At 47.9% G+C, this 18,482-nt stretch overlaps 1 protein-coding gene across 1 annotated transcript in view; it reads right to left on the bottom strand.

Moving 5' to 3' along the window:
* LOC132570269 (alpha-2-macroglobulin-like protein 1) overlaps positions 1-18,482 on the bottom strand; it is a 104,448-nt gene that overhangs the window by 5,155 nt on the left and 80,811 nt on the right. Inside the window, exons 28-34 of the mRNA XM_060236755.1 lie at positions 17,358-17,514; positions 10,471-10,631; positions 7,717-7,932; positions 5,324-5,445; positions 5,068-5,158; positions 1,520-1,588; positions 525-627 (exon numbers count right to left, since the gene is read on the bottom strand). Of these exons, the coding sequence (XP_060092738.1) occupies positions 525-627; positions 1,520-1,588; positions 5,068-5,158; positions 5,324-5,445; positions 7,717-7,932; positions 10,471-10,631; positions 17,358-17,514 (919 nt within the window). The remainder of the gene's footprint in view (positions 1-524; positions 628-1,519; positions 1,589-5,067; positions 5,159-5,323; positions 5,446-7,716; positions 7,933-10,470; positions 10,632-17,357; positions 17,515-18,482) is intronic.

The following is an 18,482-nucleotide window of genomic DNA, read 5'->3' as shown; positions in this document are numbered from 1 at the left end:
TGGCCCCACCCCTATTTTCTCCCGGCTCCACCCCCAAAGTCTCCTGGCTCCACCCCCAAAGTCCCCAGATATTTCTCGAATTGGACTTGGCAACCCTAGATCAACTAACTAGGAGAAGCAGAAGAACACAGGGGGGGCCTCACGATGGGCTTGGATTGCCAGTTCCAGGGTGGGAAGCACCTGGAGATTTTGGGGGTGGAGCCTGAGGAGGCTAGGATTTGGGGAAAGACTTCAGCGGGGCATAATGCCACAGAGTCCACCTTTCAAAGTGGTCGTTTCCTTCACTCGTAACCGCAGGAGATCTCTAGCCGTCAGAGGGCGGCAACCCTAACTTTGAATTAGAGCTGCCTCATCCCCAAGCTGTCCGCTCTGGCCCATGGCCTCCACGCAGGAGAACAGCCAGTTAGAGACAGAAACCTGGGAGCGGCAGGAGAGCCAGTGGGGGTAGCGGGAGGCCCACCCGAGCATGACCTAGGGCCAAGCTGCCTCTCTCCCAGGCCCCTGTTTGCTCATGAGATGCTGACCTGGGTGGTAATAATCATAGACCTTCACTGTCGCTGGCTTCAGGCCTGTCACTTCCACATCCTGCTCCACAGAGAAATCGTAGCTCCGCACAGTGGCATCCAGCTACAGAGAAACAGAGCAAGGAAAGGTCACACCCCCTAAGTAACGTCACTGCCCGCCAAAGGGATGCTGCTGAATCCCACTGCCCCTCTCTTCCCTTCTGAAGCAACGGTTCACTTTTCCCATCTGCAAACGAAACTCTTTTGCACCTTTTCTGTCTCCTCATGTTGAGTTTCTGCTTTCATTTCATGCCATATTAAACATTTCCTTTTGCACAGATTGTACGGCGGAGCATGGCTCAGAAGGGCAGGAAAGGGACGGTGGCTCAGTGGTAGAGCATCTGCTTGGGAAGCAGAAGGTCCCAAGGTTCAATCCCCGGCATCTCCAGAAAAGAGTCCAGGCAAATAGGTGTGAAAAACCTCAGCTTGAGACCCTGGAGAGCCGCTGCCAGTCTGAGAAGACGATACTGACTTTGATGGACCCAGTTTCTGATTCAGTATAGGCAGCTTCATATGTTCATAATCTTTGGGGAGGGACAGTGGCTCAGTGGTAGAGCATCTGCTTGGTAAGCTGAAGGTCCCAGGTTCAATCCTCGGCATCTCCAACTAAAAAAGGATCCAGGCAAATAGGCATGAAAAACCTCAGCTTGAGACCCTGGAGAGCCGCTGCCAGTCTGAGTAGACAATACTGACTTTGATGGACCAAGGGTCTGATTCAGTATAAGGCAGCTTCATATGTTCATATATGTTCAAAATGCCAAAAAGAGAAACAGAGAAATTAGGATTCCCTGCCATAAAAATGGAGGAAAAGGAAAGGACAACGGACAATAAAGTGGCAAAGGTGCCCATCTGTCTCAGACAGACAGCTCTCTGGGAGGAATACCCGCCTTGCCTGCCTTTCCCACCTACTCTGTATCTTGTCAAGCTGACAAAAAAAAAAATAGCACCATTCTCACCTGATCCAGGTAGAGGCTGATTTTGTCAGGTTCAAATTCTACCTTCTTTACTCCAAGTTTCCCTTTCAGCTGTCAAAACAGGGGGAAAAGAAATCTAAACAATTCTATGACACCAGTAACAAACCACCTTTGTTCATAAATTCAAAGATACAACAGACAATTGCTCAATAAATTATAGTATTATCGCTATCGTTTAGTGTTATTCTTTGAACTCTATTTCAAACACTCGTTATATTCACAAGAATCTTTACATAAGGGAAACTGAAACAACCAGTGAACAAAACTCCTTAATCAGGAGTAATCCACAGTCCAAAATCTTTCTAGTGAAAATTAACTCCCTAAAAGTCTCTTAAGAGTTCTGTATACAAATGTTATACAAAATATCATTGGAAGTCTTCCACAATTCCACCTATCAGATGCATCTCTCTGATATCAAAAAGCGATAAGGCAATGTCTTAGCCAAGATTTCCAGCAAAACGTTGACAAAGTAAGTGATAAGCTGATAGTCAATTCATGGTCTGCATTGTTGATAAAACACTCTACTAATTGGCAGCTATGTTGGCATTGGCAATCAAGTCTCCAATTCAGCTGGTTTCGAAGCTCCTTCTTTTTCAAAGCCAACAGGCTACCAGTTCAAATCCCATTTATGTTGGAACCATGCCTAAATTGTATTATTTCACAAAATAGCTTATCCCAAAGTTCATGAGCCTTTCCTCTGGCATTATCTCCAAAATCCTGATAATTTAAGGCAAAAGAAAATAAACAGATGCCATAACTGTGGAAAATGCAGAAGGTGGGAAGACACGCGGAAGAACCCTGCCCAAACCAATTCCAATGCTTGTTGCTCCACTGCCAAGAAAATCAGGAGGAAGTCAAGAATGTGGAAAAGCCATGTCAGACTAACCTTCTCTCTTTTTTTTTGAGAAAGTTGCTACCTTGCTGGATCAGGTGAATGCTGCAGACGTAGTTTATCTTTATCAGTAAGGCTTTTCATAAGGTTCCACACAATATTCTTGTTGACAAATTGGTAAAATGTGGTTTAGTTCCCATTACTGTTAGGTGGATCTGTAACTGGTTGACAGATTGCACCCAAAGAGTGCTTGTTAATGGTTCCTCATCCCCTTGGAGAGGAGAGACAAGTGAAGTGCCTCAAGGATCTGTCCTGGGACCTGTTTTGTTTAATATATTTATAAATTATTTGGATGAAGGAATAGAGGAAATGCTTATTAAATTTGCAGATACTAAATTAGGAATAGTAGCAAATACAGAGGCTGGAAAACTGGTCTAAAACAAATAAAATGAATTTTAACAGGGATAAATGTAAAGTTCTACAATTAAGTAGGGGAAACCCAACGCATTATTATAAGAAGGGGGAAATTCGTCTTGGCAGTAGTTTGTGCGAAAAGGATCTAGGGGTCTTCGTGGACCCCTGAACATGTTAGCAGTGTGATATGGTAGCCAATTTGGTGCAGTGGTTAAGTGCACAGACTCTTATCTGGGAGGACCGAATTTGATGGAGTGCTGGAGTGACCTTGGGTCAGTCATAACTCTCTCAGAGCTGAGGTGGCAGCCCCATCAGCATGGATGTTGAAATCTCCAAGGGTTTAAAAGCCTTGGGGACTCCAAGGCCCACCTGGCTACCACCTCTAACAGGCTCAGCAGGCTGTTGGCTGGTGAGCTAGGTGATTGATGAGCTAGGTGATTGTTCTTATTAACATGTGGAATTCACTGCCACAGGAGGTGGCAGCTACAAGCATAGCCAGCTTCAAGAGGGGATTGGATAAAAATATGGAGCAGAGGTCCATCAGTGGCTATTAGCTGCAGTGGGTGGATGGATGGATGGATGGATGGATGGATGGATGGATGGATAGATAGATAGATAGATAGATAGATAGATAGATAGATAGATAGATAGATAGATAGATAGATAGATAGATAGATAGATAGATAGATAGATAGATAGATAGATAGATAGATAGATAGATAGATAGATAGATAGATAGATAGATAGATAGATAGATAGATAGATAGATAGATAGATAGATAGATAGATAGATAGAGATAGATAGATGATAGATAGATAGATGATAGATAGATAGATGATAGATAGATAGATGATAGATAGATAGATAGATAGATAGATGATAGATAGATAGAGAGAGAGAGAGAGAGAGAGAGAGAGAGAGAGAGAGAGAGAGAGAGAGAGAGAGAGATAGATAGATAGATAGATAGATAGATAGATAGATAGATAGATAGATAGATAGATAAATGATGGAGAGCTAGATAGCTAGAGAGAGAGAGAGAGATGATGGAGAGCTAGATAGCTAGAGAGAGAGAGACAGAGAGAGAGAGAGAGAGAGGACAGACAGACAGACAGACAGACAGACAGACAGACAGACAGACAGACAGACAGACAGACAGACAGACAGACAGACAGACAGACAGACAGACAGACAGACAGACAGACAGACAGATAGATAGATAGATAGATAGATAGATAGATAGATAGATAGATAGATAGATAGATAGATAGATAGATAGATAGATAGATAGATAGATAGATAGATTTTGGCCACCGTGTGACACAGAGTGTTGGACTGGAGGGGCCATTGGCCTGATCCAACATGGCTTCTCTTATGTTCTTCTGTGACACAGAGTGTTGGACTGGATGGGCCATTGGCCTGATCCAACATGGCTTCTCTTATGTTCTTATGGTACACCAGACACACAGCCATGCTCTCCTCAACATCCTATATGAGATCAACACAGAACTGGAGATCTGCAAGATGGGGAGTGGTTTCCAGGAGTAACCTCCTGGATGAATGTAGTGACACCCCCCTGCCCCTGAGTTTGAAACCGGTGAAGGACTGAGAAACTTGCGGGAGATGACTCTTGTAGACAGTCATTTTGCCTTTCTTAACCCAGGTCTCATTCATGCAAGCCGGATCCACATTTGGGATAAACATGGATGTATTTAGCATGAGGTTAGAACAGGGGTCCCCGCTTCAGCGGGGAGGGTAGGACATAAATGGAATTAAATAAATAAATAAATAAATAAGGTGCCTGAGATTGCCATGGCACCAGCTGACACCTTTCCTGGTGCCCACCAAGTATTTTTAGAAAGTGGATGTGGCCAGGTGGGACTCTTGATCAGTTGGGCTTCTTGTTGGCCACTGAAGATGTGATCAGGTATGCAGATTTTAAAAAGGTTATTTTAGTGGCAGCTGCCACTAGAACATTGGGTTTATTTCCTCTCACTCTCTTTCTCAGTGTTATTTCTTTGATTTCCCTTCTTCTCCCCAACACTCAGACTTCCTCTGTGCGGTTGCCTCCACATCCTGTGGCAGCCATTTTGTAATTCTGCCCAGCACCCTTTTTCACCAACAAGCTCAAAAAGAGCAGGGACCCTGGGTCAGAGTTTATGGCCAGAAAGTGGGAAATATATATTTTAACCAAATAAATTTGACAACAAGCACAAAACGCATCATCGCCCCTTGCTGCCAGGGTGGGGAACATGCAAGCGAAGATGACATTTCAGACGTCCTCACCCTCCTCACAGAGCTCTTCACGGGGATGAATCCTGAGACCATGTTCACTTCTACCAAGGCCATGTTGCTTGATTCTCGTTGCCCTGTGTAACTATGGGAAGAAGCAAGACAAGTTTCAATAGCGAGGGCGGTCGTCAAACTCCGGGCATATGATGAACTTTCCCTAGTGGCCTGAGGAACCGTGTGGTGCCTGCGGAGTTCTACCGCCTGCTCCCCTCCAAGGGTGCTCAGGAAGCAGCCAAGAGAAATACTGTACCTCACATGTAGATGGATATCAAAATGTTTCCTGGAAAACAGACTGCACTCTTGAGGGAACGTCTCCACACTCAAAGCAAAAGCGTTGGTCTTCTCAGGTGGGTGGTTATAGCGAAGTGTACTCTAGTTGGGAGAAGAACACTGGTAAAGTCCCAGATCTTCCTGGCCTGCAGGCTAGAGGCGTGCTAGTTCCACATACCAGGCTAGAGGCATGCCACAGCCAGTTCCACATGGGGTGCCTTCTTATGCAGAACAGGACAAGAGCCCTGCTGGATGAGTCCAACAAGAGCTCTTTTTTTTTGTAGAAAAAGCCCAGCAGGAACTTATTTGTATATTAGGCCACACCCCCTGATGTCGCCATTGTTTCACACAGGGCTTTTGGTTAGAAAAAGCCCAGCAGAAACCCATTTGCATGTTAGGTCACACCCCCTGACACTAAGCCAGCTGGAACTCCGTTCCTGTGCGTTCCTGTTCAAGAAAAGCCCTGAGTCCAACAGTCCATCTAGTCCAGCCTCCTGCCTCACACAGGGGCCAGCCAGTTCCTCTGGAGGGCCAACAACAGGGCAGAGAGGCTGAGGCCTTTCCCTGAGAAGAACATCAGAAGAGCCCTGCTGGGTCAGACCAGTGAGGGTCCATCTAGTCCAGCCTCCTGTCTCGCACAGGGGCCAAACAGTTCCTCTGGAGGGTCAACAATAGTGGGGAGAGCTCAAGGCCTTCATAAGAACATCAGAAGAGCCCTGCTGGGTCAGACCAGGGAGGGTCCATCTACTCCAGCCTCCTGTCTCGCACAGTGGCCAACCATTTCCTCTGGAGGGCCAACAACAACAGGGTAGAGAGGTCGGGGCCTTCATAAGAACAACAGAAGATCCCTGCTGGATCAGACCAGTGAGGGTCCATCTAGTCCAGCCTCCTGTCTCACACAGTGGCCAACCAGTCCCTCTGGAGGGCCAACAATGGGGCAGAGAGGCCAAGGCCTTCCCCTGAGAAGAACATCAGAAGAGCCCTGCTGGGTCAGACCAGGGAGGGTCCATCTAGTCCAGCATCCTGTTTCACACAGGAGTCAATCAGTTCCTCTGGATGGCCAGCAACCGGCACACAGGCTGAGACCTTCCCTTGATGTTGCATCTTAGCTCAGGGATTCAGAGGCTGAGTACCTCTGTACGTGGAGGTTTCCCACAGTAACCATTGATTATAGCCACTGATGGACTTATCCTCCATGAATCTATCTAGTCTGCTGTGGTCGTCACTACATACTCTGGTATGAATTCCACATTTTAACCCATCTGTGTAAAGTAGTAGAGAGATGGGACTTCCATAGACATGCCACATGGCTCTCCCTTGTTATGTTAAACAGCCCAAGTTGAGCCATCTACAACCAACAGGATAAGGGCTTTTGGTGGTCAAGCGAATTCTCTCCTTCCAACTCGAAAGGACTCCAGAGAGGGCTGCTGCTGGCTGGCAAAGCACAGAATTATGAGCAGCAGAAATAAGTTCCCATCTGACTTGTGGCAGACAATCTCTAGGTGGCCCTTATTCAAGGGAATGCCAGAATCCAATTATGGGCTGGGACATTTCTGCCATGGAAGACAGTGATGACTGGGCAACTGCTACATTTGCCTGTTAGGCTGGCCTCGTTCAGTATGTTGTTGGCCTTGCTAATATCCTACAAGAAGAATGTCCATGTGCAGATGTCCACCCCACTGCAGCATGTTAATTTGGGGATGTCACACAGCTATGACAATGTGGGAGGGGTCATGCAGAAGAGCATCTGCTTGGCATGCAAGAGGTCCCAGGTTCAATCCACAGCATCTCCAGTTAAAACAATCAGGCCCAAGGTGATGTGAGGGAGTCGGGACCTCTGCCTGAGACCCTGGAGAACCACTGCCAGTCTGAGCAAGCAACGCTGACCTTGATGGACTGACGGCCTGGTTCAGTATAAGGCAGCTTTATGTGACATGTGCGGCGGTCTAGAGCATCCATAATACTTCTCCATCCATCTTCTCAAGGGTATCCTTCCCCTACTTGTGATGATCTCAAGAGAGATAGGGGAGGGACGGTGGCTCAGTGGTAGAGCATCTGCTTGGGAAGCAGAAGGTCCCAGGTTCAATCCCCGGCATCTCCAAAAAGGGTCCAGGCAAATAGGTGTGAAAAACCTCAGCTTGAGACCCTGGAGAGCCACTGCCAGTCTGAGAAGACAATACTGACTTTGATCGACCAAAGGTCTGATTCAGTGGAAGGCAGCTTCATATGTTCATATATCTCAAGGCAGCATATGTTCATACGTTGAGAGCTCGCTGCAGTTCCCTCCTTTACAATTGAGTGCTGCTCTTCACCTCTCCCTCCCAGCAGATCACGGAGCAGGCCTGTTTGCACCTTAGCTTCCCCACACCTCACCTGCGCATACGCACAGCCACTCCCTGAGACTTCCGTCTTGTATTGCCCGGGCACCTCGGGGAGAGGCACCTGCTGCAGCACCAGCCGGTTCCCCTTGTTTATGTGGAATTCATGCTGAAACCCCGTGGTGGACTTCACCAACACCTGGACGCCTTCCATCTCACGATAGGTTAAGGCTGCGTACCGGGATAAAGCCTGTAAAGCAACCACTGTGTCCTGCAAGGCAGAAAACAGTTACTTTGGGTGAAGAAGAAGAAGATATTGGATTTATATCCCGCCCTTCACTCCAAAGAGTCTCAGAGCGGCTCACAATCTCCTTTCCCTTCCTCCCCCACAACAGACACCCTGTGAGGTGGGAGGGGCTGAGAGGGCTCTCACGGATGCTGCCTTTTCAAGGACAGAGTCTCAGAGCGGCCTACAATCTCCTTTCCCTTCCTCCCCTACAACAGACACCCTGTGAGGTGGGTGGGGCTGGAGAGGGCTCCCACAGCAGCTGCCCTTTCAAGGACAGAGTCTCAGAGCGGCCTACATCTCCTTTCCCTTCCTCCCCCACAACAGACACCCTGTGAGGTGGGTGGGGCTGGAGAGGGCTCTCACAGCAGCTGCCCTTTCAAGGACAGAGTCTCAGAGCGGCTCACAATCTCCTTTCCCTTCCTCCCCCACAACAGACACCCTGTGAGGTGGGTGGGGCTGGAGAGAGCTCTCACAGCAGCTGCCCTTTCAAGGACAGAGTCTCAGAGCGGCCTACAATCTCCTTTCCCTTCCTCCCCCACAACAGACACCCTGTGAGGTGGGAGGGGCTGAGAGGGCTCTCACGGATGCTGCCTTTTCAAGGACAGAGTCTCAGAGCGGCCTACAATCTCCTTTCCCTTCCTCCCCCACAACAGACACCCTGTGAGGTGGGTGGGGCTGGAGAGGGCTCCCACAGCAGCTGCCCTTTCAAGGACAGAGTCTCAGAGCGGCCTACATCTCCTTTCCCTTCCTCCCCCACAACAGACACCCTGTGAGGTGGGTGGGGCTGGAGAGGGCTCTCACAGCAGCTGCCCTTTCAAGGACAGAGTCTCAGAGCGGCCTACAATCTCCTTTCCCTTCCTCCCCCACAACAGACACCCTGTGAGGTGGGTGGGGCTGAGAGGGCTCTCACAGCAGCTGCCCTTTCAAGGACAGAGTCTCAGAGCGGCTCACAATCTCCTTTCCCTTCCTCCCCCACAACAGACACCCTGTGAGGTGGGTGGGGCTGGAGAGGGCTCTCACAGCAGCTGCCCTTTCAAGGACAACCTCTGCCAGAGCTCTGGCTGACCCAAGGCTATTCCAGCAGGTGCAAGTGGAGGAGTGGGGAATCAAACCCGGTTCTCCCAGATAAGAGCACACACACTTAACCACTACACCAAACTGGCTCTCACCAAACTGGCTGGGTGGGTGGGAATTGAGAAAAAACTCACCCAGAGAGTGTTGACGTGTGATCTCTTTCCTAGTATAAATGCAGAGTGAAGCATGCAGCGTCCCAGATGAGACGAATCTTGGCGATCAAGATTAGTGCATGAGCAGCTTCCCCTGGACTCTTCATGTAATCATTGCTGAAGCCTGTGGCTCTTTATTTGTAAATGATTTTTTCCCTACACCTTCCGAATGTTTTTGTATGAAAATTTTATACGAATTTAAAGATATTTCTACATTTTATAACATTGAATATAGTGATTTATACTAAATACACACACCTAGAGGTTAGCAAACCTAGTTCCTGTCCCTTTTGGTCACTTCAGTACTGTAGTGTAGAGCCAGTGTGGTGTAGTGGTGAAGTGTGCAGACTCTTATCTGGGAGAACCAGGGTTGATTCCCCACTCCTCCACTTGCACCTGCTGGAATGGCCTTGGGTCAGCCATAGCTCTCGCAGAGCTGTGCTTGAAAGGGCAGAGTCCTCTTAGCCCCACCCACCTCACAGGGTGTCTGTTGTGGGGGAGGAAGGGAAAGGAGATTGTAGGCCATTCTGAGACTCTGTCCTTGAAAGGGCAGCTGCTGTGAGAGCCCTCTCCAGCCCCACCCACCTCACAGGGTGTCTGTTGTGGGGGAGGGAGATAAAGGAGATTGTGAGCCGCTCTGAGACTCTGTCCTTGAAAGGGCAGCTGCTGTGAGAGCCCTCTCCAACCCCTCCCACCTCACAGGGTGTCTGTTGTGAGGGAAGAAGATAAAGGAGATTGTAGGCCGCTCTGAGACTCTGTCCTTGAAAAGGCAGCTGCTGTGAGAGCCCTTTCAGCCCCACCCACCTCACAGGGTGTCTGTTGTGGGGGAAGAAGATAAAGGAGATTGTAGGCCGCTCTGTGACTCTGTCCTTGAAAGGGCAGCTGCTGTGAGAGCCCTTTCAGCCCCACCCACCTCACAGGGTGTCTGTTGTGGGGGAAGAAGATAAAGGAGATTGTGAGCCGCTCTGAGACTCTGTCCTTGAAAGGGCAGCTGCTGTGAGAGCCCTCTCAGCCCCACCCACCTCACAGGGTGTCTGTTGTGGGGGAGGAAGAGAAAGGAGATTGTGAGCCGCTCTGAGACTCTTAGGAGTAGAGGGCAGGCTATAAATCCTATATCATCTTCTTCATCATCATCCATAGCTCTGAATCCAGGGACTGTAGAAACACCATGCCTCCAAGCTGCCAAAATTCGTAGTTCTTGGTTTCTCCACACTTCCAAACCCCAGCAGGTACTTTTCAGGAACCACAGCCTCCCCCCTCCCCCTTTCCTGGGAAGAAATGCTTGGCCTGCTACCTGTGTGGAGGAAAATCCCCCATATGGGTTCTGTTTGGAAACAAGGGCTTGGGCAGCCTGAGAAGCTTCCGCAATGTCATCCGCAGACACTTCTGGTTTGGAGAGGAGAGCCAGAAGGCTGTATGCTACTGTCTCAGCCTTTGAGGAGGATCCAGATTCTTCTGCAGAGGGGGAAAAAAAAGGAATTGAATGGCATTCCATACAGAGCAGCTGGCTCCAACTGGGGAAACAGGCAGTGTTCCCTCTAAGCTTAGTGTGCGCCACTGGATCACACATTTAGCTCAAGAAAAATGGCCCCAGAACAAACTAAAGCATGCAGCTGCTCACAACTTTAATGCCAGTAGCTCACAAAGTAGAATTTTTGCGCACAAGATTCCACAGCTTAGAGGGACACAGGCTAAATCCCGTAATAATAATCGGTGTTAGTTCTTGGAGCAGGATCTTCCAAGCCGCTGACTATTTCTTCATACCACAAGTAAGCACCATTTGGCACCCTTTGACTCCTCTCTTTCTCAAAGCAATTAACATGCTGTGCCCCCAAAAGGTCGGACCAGAATCAATGGGTTGAAATTAAATCAAAAGAGTTTCCAGCTCAACATTAGGAAGAACTTCCTGACCGTTAGAGCAATTCCTTAGTGGAACAGGCTTCCTCGGGAGGTGGTGGGCTCTCCTTCCTTGGAGGCTTTGAAACAGAGGCTAGTTGGCCATCTGACAGTAATGAAGATCCTGTGAATTTAGGGGGAGGGGTTTGTGAGTTTCCTGCATTGAGCAGGGGGGTGGACTAGATGACTCTGGAGGGCCCTTCCAACTCTAGGATTCTATGCTTTAACTGGGCTCTCCCTCCTTGGAGGTTTTTAAACAGAGGCTAGATGGCCATCTGACAGCAATGAAGACCCTATGAATTTAGGGGGTGGGGTTTGTGAGTTTCCTGCATTGAGCAGGGGAGTGGACTAGATGACTCTGGAGGGCCCTTCCAACTCTAGGATTCTATGCTTTAACTGGGCTCTCCCTCCTTGGAGGTTTTTAAACAGAGGCTAGATGGCCATCTGACAGCAATGAAGACCCTATGAATTTAGGGGGGAGGTGTTTATGAGTTTCCTGCATTATGCAGGGGGTTGGACTAGATGATCCTGGAGGTCCCTTCCAACTCTAGGATTCTATGATTCTATGCTGCCGTCTGTATGTGGAAGTTTGCATTTATATAGTGATCCTTATTATTTTAGTAATAGATCTCCATATTTGGACATATTAAACCTCCACAAAAGCTAAGCAGTGCCAGTTATTGGAAAGGAGACCACCAAGGAAAACTCTTCAGAGGAAAGCAATGGCAAACCACCTCCGCTGGAGAGCCAGCATGGCGTAGTGGTTAAGAGCGGCACACGATACTCGGGAGAGCTGTATTTGCTTCCCCACCCCCCCTTCTCCACATGGAGTTCTCGCTGAACTCTCTCAGCTCCACCTGCCTCACGAGGCACCTGTTCTAGGCAGAGGAAGGGAAGGCGATTGTAAGGCACTTTGAAAATCCTTTGGGTAAAGAAAAGTGGAGTAAAAACCAGCTCTTCTTTTTCACTTGCCCTGAAAGACCCTTGCTGGGATCACCATAAATTGGCTTAGACTTGATGGCATTTTACACATGCACGCAAACATTACAAATGAATTTCTGGGCATTCTTCATTAGAATATTAATTGGGATGTTTTCAAATAATATATTTCATAATAGTTTTTTGCCATTCTTTAACAGTCACCATTGGAATATTATTTCGGATATTTCCCAGTAGTTTATATTTCACAATAGTTTCTTTTCCCATTCTTTAACACTGGAATATAAATTGGGATATTTTCAAATACAAACAGAATGTTAGGTAACCATTATCATTTTAAAACTCCTTATTTTACCCATCAAAGAGAAATGAAAGTCATTCTATCTTTTAAAGAACATAAGAGAAGCCATGTTAGATCAGGCCAATGGCCCATCCAGTCCAACACTCTGTGTCACACAGTGGCAAAGAAATTTTATATATACACACACACTGTGGCTAATAGCCACTGATGGACCTCTGCTCCATATTTTTATCTAAACCCCTCTTGAAGCTGGCTATGCTTGTGGCCTCCGCCACCTCCTGTGGCAGTGAATTCCACATGTTAATCACCCTTTGGGTGAAGAAGTACTTCCTTTTATCCGTTTTAATCTGTCTGCTCAGCAATTTCATCGAATGCCCACGAGTTCTTGTATTGTGAGAAAGGGAGAAAAGTACTTCCTTCTCTACTTTCTCCATTCCATGCATTATCTTGTAAACCTCTATCATGTCACCCCGCAGTTGACGTTTATCCAAGCTAAATAGTCCCAAGCGTTTCAACCTTTCTTCATAGGGAAAGTGTTCCAACCCTTTAATCATTCTAGTTGCCCTTTTCTGGACTTTCTCCAATGCTATAATATCCTTTTTGAGGTGCGGCGACCAGAACTGCACACAGTACTCCAAATGAGACCGCACCATCGATTTATACAGGGGCATTATGATACTGGCTGATTTGTTTTCAATTCCCTTCCTAATAATTCCCAGCATGGCGTTGGCCTTTTTTATTGCAAACGCACACTGTCTTGACATTTTCAGTGAGTTATCTACCACAACCCCAAGATCTCTCTCTTGGTCAGTCTCTTCCAGTTCACACCCCATCAACTTGTATTTGTAGCTGGGATTCTTGGCCCCAATGTGCATTACTTTGCACTTGGCCACACTGAACCGCATCTGCCACGTTGACGCCCACTCACCCAGCCTCAACAGATCCCTTTGGAGTTCCTCGCAATCCTCTCTGGTTCTCACCACCCTGAACAATTTAGTGTCATCCGCAAACTTGGCCACTTCACTGTTCACTCCCAACTCTAAAAACTATTGTACGCTCTAATGGTAGCTTTAGAGCCAGTTTGGTGCAGTGGTTAAGTGTGTGGGATGTACTAAAATGAATAAGATTGCCCATAGGAAACAATGGGAGAGCCTGGATTGCCCATTGGATATAATGGGAGAGAAGATTGCCAATTGACTTGCATGGGCTCCATTGAAATACATTGAAGCACAAAAACGGCTGCAATAAAAATATGAAATGGATCTTCCAAGAAAGTAAACACAACCTGCAAGTGCCCTGGACACGGCTTGCCAGGGGAAAGGCAGATTTCCAGCCTCTAGGACCAGATAGCCAGGGGAAAAGGCACTTTGCCAACCTCCAAGACTGCATTACCAGCGGACAAGGCGCTTTGCCAGCCTCTAGGACTGGATCGCCAGGGGAAAAGAAAGTTTGACAAGCTCCAGGACTGGATTGCCAGGGGAAAAGGTAGTTTGCCAATCCTTGTTGCCAGCTAGTCTGCCAGTCCTGGCAAACTACCTTTTCCCCGGCAATCCAGTCCTAGAAACTGGCAGACTACCTTTTCCCTTTGCAATCCAATTCTGAAGGTTGGCAAACTAGCTTTTCCCCTGGCAATCCAGTCTAGCTTTTCCCCTGGCAATGCCAGAAACTGGCAGACTAGCTTTTCCCCTGGCAATTCAGACCTGGAGGCTGGCAAAGTACCTTTTCCCCTGGCAATCTCGTCCTAGAGGCTGCCAAAGTGCCTTTTCCCCTAACAATCCAGTCTTAGAGGCTAGCAAACTACCTTTTCCCCTGGTAATCCAGTCCTGGAGGTTGGCAAACTACCTTTTCCCCTGGCAATCTAGTCCTGGAGGCTGGCAGACTAGGTTTTCCCCTGGCAATCCAGTGCCAGAGGCTGGCAGACTAGTTTTTCCTGGCAATCCAGTCCAAGAGACTGGCAGACTAGTTATTCCCCTGGCAATCCAGTCCTGGAGATTGACAAAGTACCTTTTCTCTTGGCAATCCAGTGCCAGAGGCTGGCAGACTAGCTTTTCCCTTGGCATTCCAGTCCTGGAGACTGGCAAAGTGCCTTTTCTGCTGACAGTCCAGTCTTGGAGGCTGGCAAAGTGCCTTTTCCCCTAACAATCCAGTCCTAGAGGCTAGCAAACTACCTTTTCCCCTGGTAATCCAGTCCTGGAGGTTAGCAAACTACCTTTTCCCCTGGCAATCTAGTCCTGGAGGCTGGCAGACTAGCTTTTCCCCTGGCAATCTAGTCCTGGAGACTGGCAGACTAGTTTTTCCCCTGGCAATCCAGTCCTGGAGATTGGCAAAGTACCTTTTCCCCTTGCAATCCAGTGCCAGAGGCTGGCAAACTAGCTTTTCCCCTGGCATTCCAGTCCCGGAGGCTGTCAAAGTGCCTTTTCTGCTGGCAGTCCAGTCTTGGAGGTTGGCAAAGTGCCTTTTTCCCTGGCAATCTCATCCTGGAAGCAGGAAATCTGCCCTTCCCCTGGCAATCCGTGTCCAGGACACTTGTAGGTTGTGTTTACTTTCCTGGAAGATCCATTCCATATTTTTATTGCAGCTGTTTTTGTGCTTCAATGGTGCCCATGCAAGTCAATTGGCAATCTTCTCTCCCATTATATCCAATGGGCAATCCAGGCTCTCCCATTGTTTCCGAGGGGCAATCTTGTCATTCGTTTTAGTACATCCCTAAGTGTGTGGTCTTTTTTTGGCTTTGCCCCCACTCAAAAATATGTAGATCCAGCCCCAAAGAAGCATGGTTCCTCCCCTTGAGTTCTATTTCAGAGTTCTCTAAGACTCCCCCAGCATGGTGGCTCCACAGGCCATGGCCTCCACAGACACCTTTCTTGACACCTCCCAAGAAAGGTCTTTAGAAAGTGGGTAGAGCCGAGTGGTGGTCTTGCTCAGCAAAGCTTGACTTTCCACTGAACCGGGTCTCAAAATTGTTTCACTGGCAGCCGCCACACCAGTGTTTGTTTTATCGTCTCTCACCCCTCTTCCCCGGTGTATTTTGATCCCCACGTTTTTTGTTTGCACACGGGCTTCTTCTGTCTCTGCGTGTGTGATGCTCTGCCTCCGGAGGCAGCCGTTGTATGGCTTCTCTTTCCCAGACCGGAGGAGCATTCTATCTAACCTCACTATCCAGTTGACCCGAGAGCTAGAAAATAAACAAAATACCCTTTCACCACCTTTACCAGACCTTACTTGGTCCTGCCAGCACCTTCAGAAAATGTGGCTTCCTTAAGCCAGCAGCAACAAAAAATATTACCAAGGCCAAATGGCGTTCTGCCTAGGCTTCCCAATCTCCAGGTCCCAGCGGGGGAACCCCCGGTTTTACAGGCTTCCCCCCGCCCGCAGGCAGCTGGCTGGCGGGGGGAAGCCACGCCCCCACAACCACCAGTACCTCTAGATCTCCCGCAGGTTAAGAAACCTGCAAACAGGTCCCGTTTTAAAATGCCTCTTTGTGTGTGTGTGTGTGCCCCTTTAAAGTTGAGCAGGAAGCAGGAAGTACTTCATGGGGAAGGGTCAGAAGCAGAGCCTCCTTTTCTTTTGCTTTTGTTTCACAGCAAATAAGAGTATGTGTGTGTGAGAGAGCAGCGTAGCCCCTGTAATTGTCAGATGTCGTTGTGGAGGAACCAGACCCAGTGAGAGAGAGAGAGTACTTTCCAGAAGTCTTTGCAGAGGAGGCAGTAATAGTGTGTATCTGTCCCTGTGCTTGTTTTGCATTGTTTTCAGAGTCTTTGTATACAACCCTGTTTATGGGATAGAGGAAAACACCACCTCTCTGTTTATGGGATAGAGGAAAACACCACCTCTCTGTTTGCCTGCATTAGGCTGAAGAACAGCAGTTCCTTTGAGTCAAGCCCCAGTGAGATCACAAAAATGTGAGCTTGCAAACTCTGTGCATTTTGGCTGCTTTTTGTGTGTTGACACTTTTGTTTACTAGAATTGCAGCTGTTGGGGGATGTGGAAATGATGACTATTCAGGTGAACTGCTCCGCCCCAAAGTCTCCTGGCTCCGCCCCCAAAGTCCCCAGATATTTTCTGAATTAGACTTGGCAACTCTAACCCTGCCTCACCAGGGTCCAAAACTAGTCCACCCCACCGCTGCAGCCACCATGTCATGACTCAGGGGGGGTATTACAAATTGCTGCCACCACTCTGGGTTAAGGGTTCCCAGAGTACCCTCCCAAGCGCTTCAGGCCTCCTGTAGCTTAGGCCAAATAATAGGCGCGAGGACCAGGCAGAGTGAACAACAACAAAAAGGTTTATTTTGGTGCAATATAAATTAACAAGCTGCATTAACCAGTAAAAGGGGTGCAGGGAAAATAAACAAATGCCCTAACGCATCTATCTATACAGTCCCTACTGTAATACCAACACTTATCCCCTGCTACAAGCTCTCCAGCCTACAGCTCAGCCTTCCAGGAAAAGAACACACCCTGCCTGGGCTTGGCCCTTTTATGTCCTCCTCCCAGGCCCCACCCCTCTCTGGGCCAGTTTCCCTCCAAAACCCTTGCTACCCAATCAGAGGGACAGAAGGGATCCTGGGAAAAGTAGGCTCTTTTGTAACTCCTAGCCAGGCTTCCCTGGGGCCTGTAGGCCTCACTAGGCCCAGGATCATGGCAGCCTTGCTCAAAGGATGAGTTGCTGTCCTAAAATGAAGTATGAAGATGTTGGTATCCCACAGGATACTCTGGGCTCAGTTAGAACCTTTCACTGCAATGGGAGAGGCCATTCTAATTTCTTATGATTCAGAAAAGAAACACTTTTCCCAGCAGCCCAAAGTACAGAAAGCAGGTTTTGCACTAGCTGTAGCCCTGGTACGGCTATTGTAAAGCGAAAGGAGATCTCCGAGTTGACATATTTTTTTTAGCACAAGCTGTGAGCGATGCACCCAGAATTCAGTCTGACTCCCTCAGTGGAAAAGACTAATGGGGCAAAAAAAAAAAAACCCAAAACCTAGGCTGAAAAGCCAGCTGGCAAAATATAATGATGTTCCTAGTGAATGAAACCGTCCCTCTTACCATTCCCATCAGCTTGTTCATCTCTTAGGAGCTGCTGCCGTGTCTCGATGTCACCAGCCAATGTGAAGGCATATGCAGACAGGGCTCTGAGGTAGCCACCATGCACAATACTTAAGTTCCTCTTAAGACAGGCTAAGGCATCTTCTACCATGGTGCCCTTGAGAGTGAAAAAAAAGATTCTGTTAACATGCCAAGTGGAATAATAACTCCAGTCATTGAACACCACATAAAAATAGACTGTGGCAGAATGTACCTGCTCTGGCCTGCAGACTCCGGTCTGCCCTGCCTTCCTAGGTTTTTCTCAACACCTGGAAGACTTTTCTTCCACTCTTGGGTAGCCCCCCCCCACTGGGAGGGTCAGGACTCCCACCTTCCCTTCCCAGTTCTGAGGCCTTGCCTCCGTGTCTCTTGCTGCCCAGGGCATGGTCACTACAGGGACAGTTCGCTGCCTGGGGTACCTATGGAGGAATAGCTCCCTGCCAACTGCCAGACTTCCCCCTGGTGCTCCTTTCAGAATGTTCAAGAAGGTGGCGTTCTATGTGGGACAGAGAACCCCTCCCAGCACCCAAAGTTGTAAAGTATTGATTAAAGAGAAAATGTTCACAAGCATTTTTTTTTAACTTTTAGCACAGCACCAGATTGAGCAGGGGATTCCAAAGGAATGGGTAAAGTGCAAATCCTCTGTCCTTCTCTCTGCACACAGACGAATGAGCAGAAGGGTGCCGCAGGAGACTCCGCTAGAGCAAATTCTTTCTGTTCTGCAGGCATATGATGAACATCTCCCCCTTTCCCTCAAAAGGCCTTCAAATTCTTCAGTAACCCTTTTGTGTTTTTTTTTGTTTTGTTTTTTTACTTTTTTTTTAAAATATACAAATCTCTTATTTAACGATTACATATACACTGCTAGATTAAGCATAAACACACACAAACTACCACCCAACCCTCCACCCAAGGAGCTTAAAAGGCTTCATCATAACACAATTCCAATTTTCTCATGGTAAGTCCCATACTTTTTATCCAAACATATAGATAGTCCCATGTCTTTCTACAATCTTGTATATTACCTCCTCTTAATCTTACAGTTAATATGTCCATCTCAGCTGCGTCAAATAGTTTTTGTAAAAA

This window comes from Heteronotia binoei, chromosome 4, assembly GCF_032191835.1.
Source record: "Heteronotia binoei isolate CCM8104 ecotype False Entrance Well chromosome 4, APGP_CSIRO_Hbin_v1, whole genome shotgun sequence".
Lineage (NCBI taxonomy): Eukaryota > Metazoa > Chordata > Lepidosauria > Squamata > Gekkonidae > Heteronotia > Heteronotia binoei.
The sequence above is the reverse complement of the archived record's forward strand: the minus strand, read 5'-3'. Positions and strand labels throughout refer to the sequence as shown.